General features: G+C 46.1%; 1 protein-coding gene and 1 pseudogene across 2 annotated transcripts; one reads left to right on the top strand and one right to left on the bottom strand.

The window, feature by feature from the left end:
• Nucleotides 1-14,586, top strand: part of LOC147119672 (uncharacterized) — a 312,815-nt pseudogene that overhangs the window by 135,527 nt on the left and 162,702 nt on the right.
• LOC147119673 (targeting protein for Xklp2-A-like) lies at nt 392-8,973 on the bottom strand. 2 transcript variants are annotated; one of them, XM_085985189.1, is made up of 4 exons: nt 8,903-8,973; nt 5,582-5,733; nt 1,950-2,127; nt 392-1,097 (listed from the first exon to the last, which is right to left on the bottom strand). In XM_085985189.1, the coding sequence occupies exons 1-4, from the start codon at nt 8,928-8,930 to the stop codon at nt 1,045-1,047; spliced, it is 411 nt and encodes a 136-aa protein (XP_085841315.1). In that variant the 5' UTR covers nt 8,931-8,973; the 3' UTR covers nt 392-1,044. The 2 variants fall into 2 exon arrangements, with proteins under 2 accessions (XP_085841315.1, XP_085841314.1); XM_085985188.1 differs by lacking the exon at nt 8,903-8,973 and having other exon boundaries at nt 5,582-5,880.

Here is a 14,586-nt window from a genome sequence, read left to right as displayed (position 1 = left end):
AGGTGGCAGCAACGGTTCAGACTGATGATTGAATATGGAACACTGACCGTGCTGGGACTGGGGACCCGAGTCCTGAGTTAGCCCATTAAACTCGGTGAATCGGCTGGGCCTCCATTGCCAGCGGGGCGAGTCCGTGAACAGGAGGAGCGGCCTAATAAGGCCAGGTCCGCAGGAAAGGAGGGGGGGGGGCAGGAAAAAAAGTCACATTATTCCAAAACTGGACATTCCCGAAATCTGTTAATGCACCACCGGGTATTCGCAATACAACACGATCTAACCCAGAGTTTAACCAGCTCCGGCCCAGTCTAATTTGCTATTCCTGCGACAGCGAATTTCACTTCACCCGGAATAAGCTAGGCTGTTCAAGATCCAAACACCGGAGACCAGAACCTTACGTGGAAGGTCTTTATTAAGTACAAACAAGTATTAAACATTAAAACCACATCCATACATGTACCGAGTTTGACAATCCCTGGCCACTTACTGCCCGGCTCCCCTAGGACCACAGTCCCGCAGTAACGGCCATCAGCATCTTCGAAACCAGATACAGGGAAAGGAGATTTGGATTGGGGAAGATTCCCCTCTGGGGGTCAGGAAGAGCAAATCTTGGAGATTAGAGACTCGTGCATCACTATTCAAACAAAGTTAAACATTTCTGATCCAATAAGGTCAGCGACTGACGAATCGGCCGGGTGAGCGCCAGCGGAGGGCGGATCGGTCTGAAGAATGAATAAAATTTCACTGACCCGCTGAGACCCCGCGTGACCTTGGAGCAGTGAAATAAACCCCGGTCTTAAAATGTTACCTCTCGGGCGCTGGCCCGTTTTCAAAATTTCAGCTTAGAAAAAACAGTTCCGCTGCCTGGTTGGGTTTTGACGAGACACTAAACCGGACCGGAATCATTCACTGACCGCAAGATGAGGATTATACCGGCGGCAGTAGTAAAACTAAAACATGGAAGAGTTTTCACAAAGGAGGCCCTTGGATAAGACCGGACTGAGCAACGACAAACGGACATTGATCAGGAAATTCCGGCTCGACTGCTCACTGATCCCGGTTTCCACAGTCTCCCTTTAGCCTCAACCCGCCTTGTTCATCTGTAAAGTGCAGAGGGAAAGAGAAACGCGGAATTCAGTCTCAAGACAGTGACTTCTGACTAGCTGGACTCACCCCGGCCCCGCTCTAATAGTTTGTGTCCCGGACAGCCCGCGATAGACCGAGTCACTCAGCAGGACCCGAGATCTTCCCGTTCATGTCGCAACCCGCTGGGAGAAGTGATATAAATCCAGGGTTTGATGGTTACCCGCGCCCACCGTTATTTCAGTCCAGTTTAAACAAGCTTCCCTTCACCCCGTTCTTTGTACGTTAATAGCACAAAGAGAGCAGATTGACAATGAGGAAGAGTGCGGGCCCGTTCATCCCCGACCTCCCTCCAATAACCCGTCAGGGAACGAAACTCCAATCCCCCAGTCCTGTTGGGAAACAAACGGATGATTCCTGGGTCTCAATGTCCAGAGCCGGGAGCCATTAGTTGGCAGAGTCTCACAGCTCAGACGCTGTCAGTTTACCTCTGGGGTCAGATTCAAATCCAGCCCGGAGCTGGCGAGGCCCCTCCCGGCTCGAAAAATACTTGGGCCTCAAGCCATTTCTCAACAGGCACAGCCCCGCCGTGGGCCTTGGTCAGAGCGGCAGATTCCGATACTAGCTCGGGCACCGCGTTGTTCGGGTCGGGCAGCAAGAGCTGGGCGTGTCCAGAGATGATCGAACAGGCCAGTGTTTTGGGAGGGGGGGGTGGTGATCAACGTTTAAATCGGTTCTCAAGGTTTCTGAATTGAAGACCATGGGCAGAGAGCGCGGAGAAGGCAGTGTGTGTGGGGGGGGGGGCGGGGGGGTGGAGGAGAAGAGAGAGGGCCTCCGAGAATGGTCGGGAGAAGAGCCGACTGTAGTACCTGGTGTCTCCTGGCGCCTGGCCCGCTTGCCGCCTCTCGCTTGTGTGCGATGTTCAAACACGTCAATGTACTCTGCCATCGAGATATACTGCCCGAGAGCCGCATCGTTGCACTCCCTTTTCCTGGGGCAAGACAAGTTGAACGGCCTTGGCACGGTGCATCCTCTGGTTGTGTGTGTCTGGAATGACAGCGTTAGTGCAGAATCTCAATCTATTCGCCAATCCCAGGATTGATATCAATGCATACAATGTCTTGCACCTTCTCCAAGCCCAATACATCCTTCCCGAGGCGCGTTGCCCAGAACTGAACCAAGTTCTCCAGAGGTGGTCCAAACAGAGCTCTGTACAACCAAGTACTTCCACTGATGGCCTTTACTCGAGGATGCCCAACATCCCATAGCCTTGTAAAGTTATTTTGTACCTGTCCACTAGTTTAATGATCTGCTCATGTGCCTCAATCTCTACTCCTTCAGTTCCTAGCTGACCATTTATAAAAATACTCGGATCCAAGTTCCTCAGGGTCTAAAGTGGATGACCTCACTTCCCTACATTAAACTCCAGCTGGCCACAGTTTTGCTCGATCAGCGGCCTTTTGAAAATTGCTGCTAACACCTACACTACTAACTGCACCATTAAACTTGCTCTCGTCAACAAACTTGGATATGCGGATCTCTATTCCTTCATCCAACTCATTGAAAAAGCTGACGCCCCAGTACGGATTCCCTAGGGGAACCGCCAGTCACAACCTGCCAATTGGAGTACATGTCCAGTAGCCCTGTCTCCTGCCTGCTAACCAATGTTAAAATGGCTGCCTCCTTTTCCATGTGCTTTCATTTATGCCAACGGTCTATTTCGTGAAACCGTAAACCAATGCCTTCTGAAGTCCATATAAATAACATCCGTAGAATTACATAGAATCCCCAACACAGGAACAGGCCGCTCGGTCCTACCGCTGTAAGCTCCACAAGAGCTTCCTTCCAACCCTAGTTCATCAACTCCATGGGTACAACCTTGTATTCCTTTCTCCCTCGTTAATGTAGCTGCTCCTTAAATGCATCTATACTATTTGCCTCAACTACCCTCGTGGTATCCAGTTCCACATTCTATCAAGTAGTTCTTGAAATCTTAGGGACGATCTTATGATCTAGTTTTGGGTTCTCTACAAGCAGACACATCTGTCTAGTTGTTTCCCCCAAAGCCCCGCATAACTGGAGACTTCCATCAGGTCACCTCAGCCCCAGCCAGTTAGTCTTTCCTGATCCGTGCAATTTCTTGCACCATGAGCCTTCTCCAGTGCCTCATTTTTCAATAGAGATCACGTGTACAGTACAAGAAGTCCTATACAAATTAACCAGAACGTCTGCTCTTCAATTCTTTGCTTCTAGTAAAACCCAGTGTTCGGTTTGTATGCGCTCTTAAACCGACCGTGCTGTTGCTACTTTTGATTTGAGAATCTGTTCGAGAAATTCTCCTCTACTCCATTTCAATTCTTGTTTACCAAGGATTGTGGACTCATTTCCTTACCAAGATGCACCAACTCCTTTAAATTAATTTCCATTTAAATACATCTACAACGTGACCAAGAAAAATAGGCAAATCAATTACCCTTTACAACGCTATGCTGGCTCCGTTGTCCAAGTGCTCAGTCAATCTACCACTAATGTCGTAGAGATTTGTCAATCTTCAGCCCCCATTACCATTCTTAGATTTAAAGCCAATTAATTCTACAGTTTCCTCTTATTATTTCGCAAGTCTGCCATTTCCTTATACTCAATTACAGCATGGGCTTCATCTGCTCAGAGTATGGCACCAATCAATTATTTACATTTATATTAGGAAAAAGCAGGTGGTCGTGAGTGACATGCGCCCCCTTGAAAATCGATAAGTGAAAATACGGAAATGGTGGCCATGTTGAATAATGCCAGACATCAACGAAATGTGGACTCAATGAAAGCAAACAGTAATGGCACTAAGTGACCCAATGGCTCCCATCCCAGGGATTTAAAGGGAGCAGATAAGAACATGCCAGATGCGCCAACTATGATGTTCCAAATTGTTCTCGATTCAACAACTATTCCTTTAGTGGGAAAACTGCATGATACTCGCTATTCAAGGAGTGTGAAACCAGGAATTAGAGCAGTTAGCCTAACACCTGTTGTGAAATTACTAGAATCCAAGGATGCAGAGACTAAACATTTGAAAAGTGGCAGCTGATCAGAGAGCCTACATGGATCTGTGAAAGGCAGGTCATGCCTGACGGAGGTGGAGTCGGAGGAGGGTCTATGGAATTCCAAAAGGCATTCGATAAATTCCTCAAGACTGTTAGCTAAAAGTTCAAGCTCATGGAATTGAAGGCAAATCATTAACCTTGTTAGGAAATTGAATGAGTGGCAGGAGACAGTAGGGATAATTGGCAGGATGTAACTAGTGGTGTCCCACAGGAATGTGTTGGGCCTCAACTATTCATTAACTAAATGGGATAGAAAGGCGCATGGGCAAAACTGTGGCAAATGGATTTCAAAGCAAGTGTGAGGTCATCCACTTTTGAATGCAGGATAGATCAGAGTACTTTCCAAATGGTGAAAAGCTAGTAAAAGTAGAAGTTAAATAAAGGCCTCCCGCCATGTACATAGATCATTCAAATTTCACGGACAGCTACAGAAAATCAAAAATAGCTAATGAATGCTCGTCTTATATCTCGAGGATTAACCAAGGGGGAAGAGGTAGAAGTTATGCTACTGTTAGACAAAGCCCTGGTTAGACTACACCTGGAGAACTGAGCACAGTTCTGGGCACCACACCTTAAGGATATCAAATCAACTTTTATTGTCATTGTTAGTGCACAAGTGCAGTACAAAGAAATGTAGGCTTGCGGTTCCCGAGAGAGAGTGTACATTTAGATTAAGACATTTAAACATTCAACATACATTTGGCTTGTAATACATTATCAGCATAATCATAATAAAGTGCATTGGCAGATGTGCAGGCTTTAGAGTTTATTTGTGGAGTTCAGTAGGATGACAGCCCTGGGAAAGAAGCTGTTTCTAAATCTGGTACGTACGGGTACGTATATTGGCTTGGCCTTGGAGGGAGTGCAGTGTAGGCTTACTAGAATACCTGACTGCCAAGGGTTAACTTACGCGGAGAAATTATACAAACAGGAGTGGTATTAGCTGGCATTTAAGGTTAAGTGGATTTGGTCGAAGTTAAAAGCGAACTGAAGGTAAAGAGAAACTATTACTCCTGGTAGGAGTCTAGGACTAGGGGACATAGCCTATTGGAACCATACCTTTCAGGGGTGAAGTTAGTAAACGCTTCGACATAAAATAGTGTTAGAAGTTTGAAACTTCTGTAAACGGCAATTAATGCTGGGATCAATTGTTAATTTTAAATCTAAGATGGATAGATCGTTAGCCAAAGGTACTAAGGGATATGGGGCAAAAGCGAGTATATGCAGCTAGGTCAGAGATCAGCCATGATCTCATAGCAGAACAGGTTCGAGGGGCTAAATAGCCTGCTCCTGTTTATGTAGGCATCAGGGCTTTTAATGAGAAACGGCTCAAGGTATCTTGGGATTCCTCTCAGCGTTAAATGGATGGTGAAATGTTACCGTGGTTCTCGGTGTTCACTCACCGAGGGCGGGTACTTGCGGAGATCCTTGATGAAGTGCGACAGTTTGTACTCTTGGTCTGATCCGAACTCCCGGTGACCTTCGGCTGGCCTGTTTGTGTGGAGCTGTATATTGATCGGCCTGGTGAGCGGGATGGAAATCCTCATGTTCTGACCTGAGGAGATCACAAGATTGAAGGCGGCATCGGATAGCTCAGTCCGCTTAAAGACCCAACACGCATTTGCCATTTCCACACTACCGATAGGTACTTAACAGACACTGCTCCATCCAAATTCCCTCCGGTTTCCCCCCCCCACACAAGCACCTCTTTACCCGGTCCCAGCTTTAGCTACAAATTTGCCATTTTTACATTGAATTGATGAATCCAATGTCTTCCTGTAGATTAACTCAAGATGGGAAAGGCATCAGGCCTTCCCCAGTCTGCCCACAAGACCCGATGCTCACCTTTGACCCTCAGCCTGACTAGCAAGTGCCCACTGTATCCTTCACCCAAGCTCGCATTCTCGAGATTCTGCTAAAAAACAAACTGAACACTAATGAGATATCATGGATGATTAAAGCCACAAGGGAAAAATGAGGGTAAGGAAAGAGGCATTCATTACGTGGACCGCAAGGGGAGAGCATAAGGGAGAATACGACGAGATTAGGAGAGAAGTCAACAATTAGGACGGCAAAGAGGGACTATGAACTTAAATCAAGGCACATGTAGTAAAATATTTTAGACAAGCTAAAAAAGGGAGGTCGGAATGGGAATAGGGCCACTAAGATGGACAGGATAATACCACAGGCAGCGATAGAGAGATGGCAGAAATTAAATAATTACTTGGCTTCTATATTTACCAGGGAGATAGAACAGGTGGACATGCTGGAAGGCAAAATTAGAAATGTGCATTGAGATATTAAATAAACTAATCAAACTAAGGAAAAACCTGGTTCAGATGGGTTACATCTGCACATTTTAAAATAATCTAGGGAAGAGATAGGCTCATACTACATATTTAGTAATTCGTTAAAAATGGTGGTGCCAGAGGACTGGTGGTTAGCTAATATACCTATATTTAAAGGAGAGATAGAACATGTCCAGGGAACTATAGACCAGTCAGCTTAATGGTGGTAGGAAATATAAATGGAATACCTACTAAAGGAGAAAACAGAAAATCTAGAAACGCCAAAAAAGGAATAGTCAACATTGATTTCAAAAGGGAAAGCTTGTTTGTTCAACCTCAATTTTTTTTGAAGAGGCAACAGGGAGAGCAGACAAGGGTGATGCAGTAGGTGTAATTTATCTAGATTTGCAGAAGGCCTTCAAATAAGGTACTACAAAAGAGAATGAACAAAGTCAGAGAATGCAGAACAAGGCCAGAGAATGCAGAGTCAGGGGACAAGTAGCAAAATGGATAACTAGCTGGCTTGAGGAAAGGATGGACAGGCTGGGTCTCCTTTCTCTTGAAAAAGAGACAGCTGAGTAGTGACCCAAGAGGTCTTTAAAATTAAAGGCCATCAATATAAGAGAGTCACCAAGAAATCAAATAGGGAATTCAGGAGAAACTTCACCACTCAGTGGTGAGAATGTGGAACTCGCTACCACAGGGAGTGGTTGAAGCAAATAGTATGGATGTACTTAAGGGAGAAGGGAATAGAGGGCTACAGATACAGTTAGATGACAAAAGACAGGGGGAGGCTCAAGTGGAGCATAAATGCCAGCATGGACTGGTTGGGCCGAATAGCCTGTTTGCACCACTGCCTATAATGCAATCTCTGAACCCTTTAGTCAACCTATAGTTTGTCATGTGAAATCTTCGATGCATATTGGAAATCTGGGTGTCTCGCCTCTTGGATCTCCCTGCTTTCCACTTGGGATATCACTTCTCCAGTCACCCCCAAAATTTAAAAGTTGCGGGATTATGACTTTCTGAACCCTTAACGGAAAGTCCACAGCAGGAGCTGAAGAGGTTGCTGTAGTGCAAGCGAAGGCGAACAGCAAGAAACATTCTATAAAACTGGATACATCAGCAGAGCAAGGGAACCATTTCAGAATTAACAGGAGGGCGTTTGAAGTGACGCAGCTCAGAAGGGCACAAATGTCAAAATTCAAGTTCTCCCAGAACTTGAGAAACGGGCCACCTATGTGGTGCTGATTAAGGCCCAGGACAGTCTCACGCCTTGGGGCAGAGTTGCTGGACTCTGGCAGAGCATCAACGACAGCAATTCACTGGCCATCATCCATCTCAGAAGAGGGAAACACGAGGGACACCACTTGACATGTCAGCAGCTCTACATTGGAATATGGCAATGATCAGGCTCAGTGATGCGCCCGCTCCTGCATAGAACCATCTCAAACATAACCACTTGGGCAAGATCCTGGAGGCCATTGATAGTGGGAGCCCCCACCCAATGTTTTCTTGTGGACGATCATTTATCCTAATAGATTTACCATGATCCGATGGTCCAAGTGTACTGCATGCCACTAGCCAGAAGAAGATGGACCTGGATTATCATATTCTGTATTCCTGACAAAGATCCTAAACAAATGTGGAGCTGGACGCAACCCAACAAGGATGCAGCTGAAGTGAACTTGAAAGGATGAGCTGGAGTTAAAAGCCCAAGACAAAATGGAGCGGTGTCGTTTGGCTACTGCCTTATGTATCGGCACAGGAAGAATGATCCAGGGCCCCAGAAGGAATTGAGGCCACTCTGAAGTCACTCAGTGCCAGTGAAAGCATTCAGCGCTATCCATCCCCGGGATGCTCAGTAGGGATGTGGTGCCACGCCATCCTGCTGGGAAGAAACTTCCGAGTGGAAGAGACAATACAGATACAGACGACTGGTGACTCCAAACTCAGATTAAAGAAGCCGATCTTCAAACGGACCCAATTATTAGCCTCTGCCGCTGTGTTAAATACTGACCATCAGCCTCTGATCAACTAACTGATGGAATTGGCTAATGGTCCGGGATTCTTTCCCTTGTAGAACAGACTCAGATGAAACTGGTGACAGTGGCAATCATGAAAAATGAGCTTTTAGAATGGACAATGTTGGGAATCAAATTGAACTCTGTACATGATCGCAGGTAGAGCTCCAGTTGTAGAAACATAATCTGAATTACTTGGAAGGCAATACAACCTACGCACCCCATACACACCAGCCTTCTCCCCATAGTTCAGTGGGTTACAAATAGCCTGTGGGCTATCTAAAGCCAGCCTCACGAAATAGCATTAATGAACCTTGCATTTCATCTCTCCAACACTGGCTATAGACACCTCCCTACAAAAGGGACACCTGGAATCTCTTCCAAATCAGCCACGCGCAGTCAACCAGTTTACTTGTGCCAGCAATCGCGAGATGCATCATTGCTTCGTTGAGCCGCCTGTGCTCTGCCGTCTCCCTTTGTAATGAGCGATTGTCGACATTTCCCGCTCCTCCGAGCTCATTGGCCTCCAGTATACATGGCTCCTGGACCGCCTAGGGGGTAAAGGGAAGCACAGATGTGGCTAGTTCACCCAGAAAAGCGGAGTTGGCAGTTAGTTCACGCAGTCTGGCCAACACTACAAATTAGACAGTCTATTCTTCATGAACTTGATTCGCACCAACAATTCAAGCTCTCCAAAGAAAAAGAAAGCAAGTTTATTTTAAGACCTCTTTCATATAGCTCACGTCCCAAAATGCTTTAAAACTTGGAAGTGTAGTCACTGTCGTAATGTAGGAAACGTGCCAGCCAATCTGAACACAAGCTCCCACAAATAGGCAAGATAATGTTTAATCTGATATTTTTGTTTAACTTGTCCCATTACCACCTCATTTTGCCTTGAATATCTGAACCTCTCCTGCCTTGTATCCCATCACAGACCTTCCCCTTTGTTCTTTCATCCCCTCCCCACTTTCCCAGCCCCTGCAGTTGCTTAAAAATCTTTTCCATTTCCTGCTTTTTTCCAGTACTGACGGAAGGTCATCGACATGAAACGTTAAATCTGTTTCTCAGATGCTACCTGACCTCCAGCATTGTTTTTATTTTAGATTTCCAGCATCTGCAGTATTTTTAGATATCTGTTTCACTGACGTTGATTGATGGAATATTGGCCAGCACACCGCAGATAACTCCTGCTGTTTTAGTGCCATGGGAGATTTTAGGTCCATCTGAGAACAGACAGGGCCTGGGTTTAATGTCTCATCTGAAAGGTGAGCACCAGCAACAGTGCAGCACTCCCTCAGTACTGCACTGGAGTGTCAGCCTAGATTATTGTACAGGTTTTTGCAGTGAGACTTGAAACCACAACCTCCTCACTCAGGCGAGGTTGCTCCCAACTGAGCAGCAGCTGTCTCCTCCCTGCCTCACTCCCATAAAGGTGGCGAATTCCTAAGAAAATCCAGGTTCAATTTGCAACCCAACCCCAGTAATTTACAAGGTGAGCAGGAATTGGGACAGGTGCCAGGACCTGAACTATAGGGGGCTTCACTGGAGTCATGAGTCAGCTGGTGATCATCCTCTAACCAGGTCTCGGGCTGTTTAAGTTCAGGGTTATTCGGAGGGAAAATGCCCTCCAGCATCGAGTGAAGGCTCAAACCTTCGGGGTGAGCGAGACCAGCTCGGAGTCCTGTAGACTTCCTTAGCACAGGTCACCCATTAGCGGGGCTCCGATAGCTAATCTGGCTCTGAACTTCAAAAATCACCAGGTCTGCAATGGTCACTTCTATTCCCAGTCCTACTTCCCCTCGGCCCCAGAGTCACTGGAGGGTCGCTAGTTCCTGGTTAGATAATTGAACTGCGCGGGTTTGAGCCTCACGCACGGACAAAAGACAGGGAGCCAACGCCTCAGATTTAGATTTACAAGACCAGAGGTGACACTACACTGCAGCCATTCCCCATCCCCACCTCTTATTCTAAATGGATAGTGGGGACACCTGATGGTCCAACACTCCGCTGAAGCGGTAGAAATCAGGTCCAGACTACGGAATTAAACTTCGATCGGTTTTAATTATTAAGTGGTGCGTTTAACCCAGGGAATCACTGCAAGAAGCAGCGTGAATTTAGAAGCAGCGTGAATTTAGAATTCACAGGTCTCAAAAGGCGATATCCGGACACTGACTTCACTTAACTAATCCTGATGAATCCGAGGCAAATCCGAAACTCGAGGTTTGATTTGACAGGAGAGCAGTTAGTACGGGTGACAACAGCAGATAGAGGCTCAATGTGGTGAATCGGGATTGATGGAAATCACAATCGGAAGTTTACGGTACAGAAGGATGCCATTCGTCCCATCATGTAATGTCGAAATAGCCATCTAGTCTAATCCCACTTTCCATCTTTTGGTTCGTATCGTTACAGGTTACTACACTTTGTGCATATCCAAGTACTATGTAATGCGATGAGGGTCTCTGCCTCTACCACCCTCAGGTAGCGAGTTCTAGGCCCCCCCACCCCGCCACACTCGGTGAACATTTCTAAACACCTCTAAAGACGACTTTCAATCTGTTCTAGTTATTGACCTCCAACTGAAATAGGTCCGTCCTATCCACTACCTAGACCCCAGTTTAGACACCTCAATGCAAACCACCCCAGCCCATCCAATCATTCCTCATTGCTAAAGTTCTCCAGTCCTGTCAACATCCTGGTAAATCCCCTTGTACCTTCTCTAGTGCAATCACATTTCCTTTAATGGCGACCCCAAAGCTGTGTGCAGGGCTCTAGCCCAACTATTAGCAAGGGAAACAAGGCAATCTTTCCCTGGCCCCCATCAAACCCGCGACCGTGAGAAAGAACAGTTGCAACAGGAGCTATGCATTTATCCCACTGATTCGGATTCTCGGTTAAAAGGCACCGCCCTAAAAAGTCAAGTCATGGGGAAGCTGGACACTGAAGGAACAAGCCCAGTTCGGACCGACGTGTGTTTGCAACTTAATTGAGAACTGTGGGAGTTCGAGGCAGAGTCAGCTTGGGTCTCCGGGGGACCACCACGTGACCTCGAGCACCTCCCGATTGTTGGGCTGCAGCAAGCCTGCCGGAAGAGAAGGCGATTCATTGAACATCCAATTATCTTTATCAGAGGGAGACCATCTTCAGGCTGAAATAAGGAAGCGTTATATGGAACCAAGTGAAACCTGTTGGTTATTAATACCACATTCAGTTAGTCCTGACTGTGAGAGTTAACTACCTGGTGAATCGGCCACTGTTCTGGAAAGGAACTCGAGCTTAATTTACGGGACAAATTACTGGTGAAGTCTAGATATGAGCAACTGGCGGTGGGAGAAATTACGACCAAGACCAGCCAGTTCTCAAAGGAGACCAAATTGGGCAGGTGGGAGAAGCCAGCCGATTTCTGGCCACAGTTTAAAGAGGCTCAATGAACCGCAGCCCCGGCTCCCGGGATGTAACCAGGCTGAATTGACAAGGCGAGTCTTCAAACAGCATTCGAGCTGACTGTTCCACTTGCACTTGCAGCCAGTGAACTGTGAAGTGAGGAGCCGCCAGAGCAAGGCCGACAGTCACGATATCCAGAGAGTAGTGAGAGTCTGCGCCTGTTCTTTCGGCGTGCAATCCATGTACTTTTATCCCCTGCAAGCATTTATCCAGTTCCCTTTAAGGATACTGTTCAGTCGGCATCCACCATCCCAGCAGGCAGTGCATTCCAAAGACTAACCACTCGTAAAGTTTCTCATGTCGCCTTTGGTTCTTTTGCCAATCACCTTAAATCTGTGCCCTCGTGAGCTACCCTTCAGCCATTGTAAGAAGTTCTCTAAAGCCTTTGATTTTAAACACTATTAAACAGCCGATTAGCCTCCTCGGCTCCAAGGAGAACCGCCCCAGCTTCGCTATCCACGTAACTGCAATTACTCATCCCGGTAAATCTCGTCTGCACATAACATAAGAAATAAGAGCAGGAGTAGGCCAATCAGCCCCACGAGCCTGCTCCGCCATTCAATAAGATCATGGCTGATCTTATCCTAACCACCAATCCACTATCACAGAACCATCTCCTGAATCGTACAGAATTAGACACGAAATAGGAGCAGGATCAGGCTACACGGCCCCCGGGCCCGCTCCGCTACCCACAGGGCCATGACCGATCCGAACCTAGACTATGTCCAAATTCTTGCCCGCTCCCCGTAACCCTTAATTCTCTTTACTTCTAGGAAACTATTTCTGTTTTTATTTATGTAATGTAGCTTCTACAGCTTTTTGGGGCAGCATATTCCACAGACCTACCACCCTGAGTGAAGTAGTTCCTCCTCAGTTTTGAAAGAGCAGCCCCTTATTCTAAGACTATGCCCCCTAGTTCTAGTTTCACCCATCGGGAACATCTTCCCCGCATCCACCCGATCCAACCCCTTCACAATCTGATATGTTTCAATAAGATCGCCTCTCATTCTTCTGAACTCCAATGAGTAGAGTCCCAATCTACTCAACCTCTCCTCATGTGCCCACCCCCTCATCCCCGGGATTAACCGAGTGAACCTTCTTTGTACTGACTCGAGAGCAAGTATGTCCTTTCTTAAGTATGGACACCAAAACTGTACGCAGTATTCCAGGTGCGGTCTCACCAATACCTTGTACAACTGAAGCAATACCTCCCTATTTTTATATTCTATCCCCAAGCAATGAAAGCCAACATTCCATTGGCCGCCTTAATCACTTGCTGCACCTGCATACTAACCTTGAGTTTCGTGCACCAGGACCCCCAGATCCCTTTGTACTACAGTACTTTGCAGTTTCTTGCCATTAAGATAATAACTTGCTCTATGATTTTTCTTGCCAAAGTGCATAACCCCTCACTTTGCAGTATTGTATTCCATCTGCCAAATCTCTGCCCACTTACTTAGCCTGTCGATGTCCCCTTGCAGGTTTTTTATGTCCTCCTCACACTACTTTCCCTCCCATCTTAGTATCATCTGCAAACTTTGATATGTTACACTCGGTCCCCTCCTCCAAATCGTTAATATAGATTGTAAAGAGTTGGGGACCCAGCACTGACCCCTGCGGAACACCACTAGTTACTGATTGCCAGTCTGAGAATGAACCATTTATCCAACTCTGCCTTCTGTTAGATAGCCAATCCTCTATCCATGCCAGAATATTACCCCCAATCCCGTGATTTTTTATCTTAAGCAATAACCTTGTGTGGCACCTTGTCAAATGCCTTTTGGAAGTCTAAATACACTATGTCCACTGGTTGCCCTTTATCCACCCTATACGTTACTTCCTCAAAGAAGTCCAGCAAATTTGTCAAACATGACTCCCCCTTCATAAAACCATGCTGACTTTGTCCTATTAAATGATGATTATCCAAATGTCCTGTTACTGTCTCCTTAATAATGGACTCCAAAATTTTACCTACCACAGATGTTAGGCTAACCAGTCTATAGTTTCCAGCCTTCTGTCTACTGCCCTTTTTAAATAAGGGTGTTACATTAGCAGTTTTCCAGTCTGCCGGGACCTTTGCTGAGTCCAGGGAGTTTGGAAAATTATTACCAATGCATCCACAATCCCTACCGCCACTTCCCTCAAGACCCTAGGATGTAAGCCATCAGGTCCAGGTGATTTATCCGCCTTGAGTCCCATTATTTTACCGAGTACCACTTCCTTAGTGATTTTGATCTTGCTTAGCTCCTCCCCTCCCTTTAGCCCCCTGTTTGTCCAGTGTTAGAATATTCTTAGTGTCTTCTACTGTAAAGACTGATGTAAAATATTCATTGTGTTTTTGCCATCTCCATATTTCCCACCATTAATTTCCTGGTCTCATCCTCTAAGGGACCAACATTTACTTTAGCCACCCTTTTTCTTTTTATATAACTATAAAAACTCTTACTATCTGTTTATATTTTTTGCTAAATTACTTTCATAATCTATCTTCCCTTTCTTAATCAATCAGTGTTATTTTTTGCTGTCTTTTAAAGTTTTCCCAATCCTCCCACTAGATTTGGCTATGTTATATGCCCCTGTTTTTTTGTCGAATACTATCCTTAATTTCTTTACTTAGCCACGGATGGCTGTCTTTTCTTTTACACCCTTTTC

This window comes from Somniosus microcephalus, chromosome 4 (assembly GCF_052327205.1).
Source record: "Somniosus microcephalus isolate GS21.2 chromosome 4, FLI_Smic_1.0, whole genome shotgun sequence".
Taxonomy (NCBI): Eukaryota; Metazoa; Chordata; class Chondrichthyes; order Squaliformes; family Somniosidae; genus Somniosus; species Somniosus microcephalus.
Note: the sequence above shows the minus strand (reverse complement) of the source record. Positions and strands in the feature narration are given on the sequence as shown.

What these genes read in the sequence shown, in the direction of transcription:
- LOC147119673 (XM_085985188.1), bottom strand. Translation starts at nt 5,806, where the DNA reads ATGGCAAATGCGTGTTGGGTCTTTAAGCGGACTGAGCTATCCGATGCC. An exon ending in TCCGCAAGTACCCGCCCTCG is followed by an intron (nt 2,128 to 5,581) that starts GTGAGTGAACAC and finishes CTGTCATTCCAG; the next exon opens with ACACACACAACCAGAGGATG. An exon ending in CAGGCGCCAGGAGACACCAG is followed by an intron (nt 1,098 to 1,949) that starts GTACTACAGTCG and finishes TGCACTTTACAG; the next exon opens with ATGAACAAGGCGGGTTGAGG.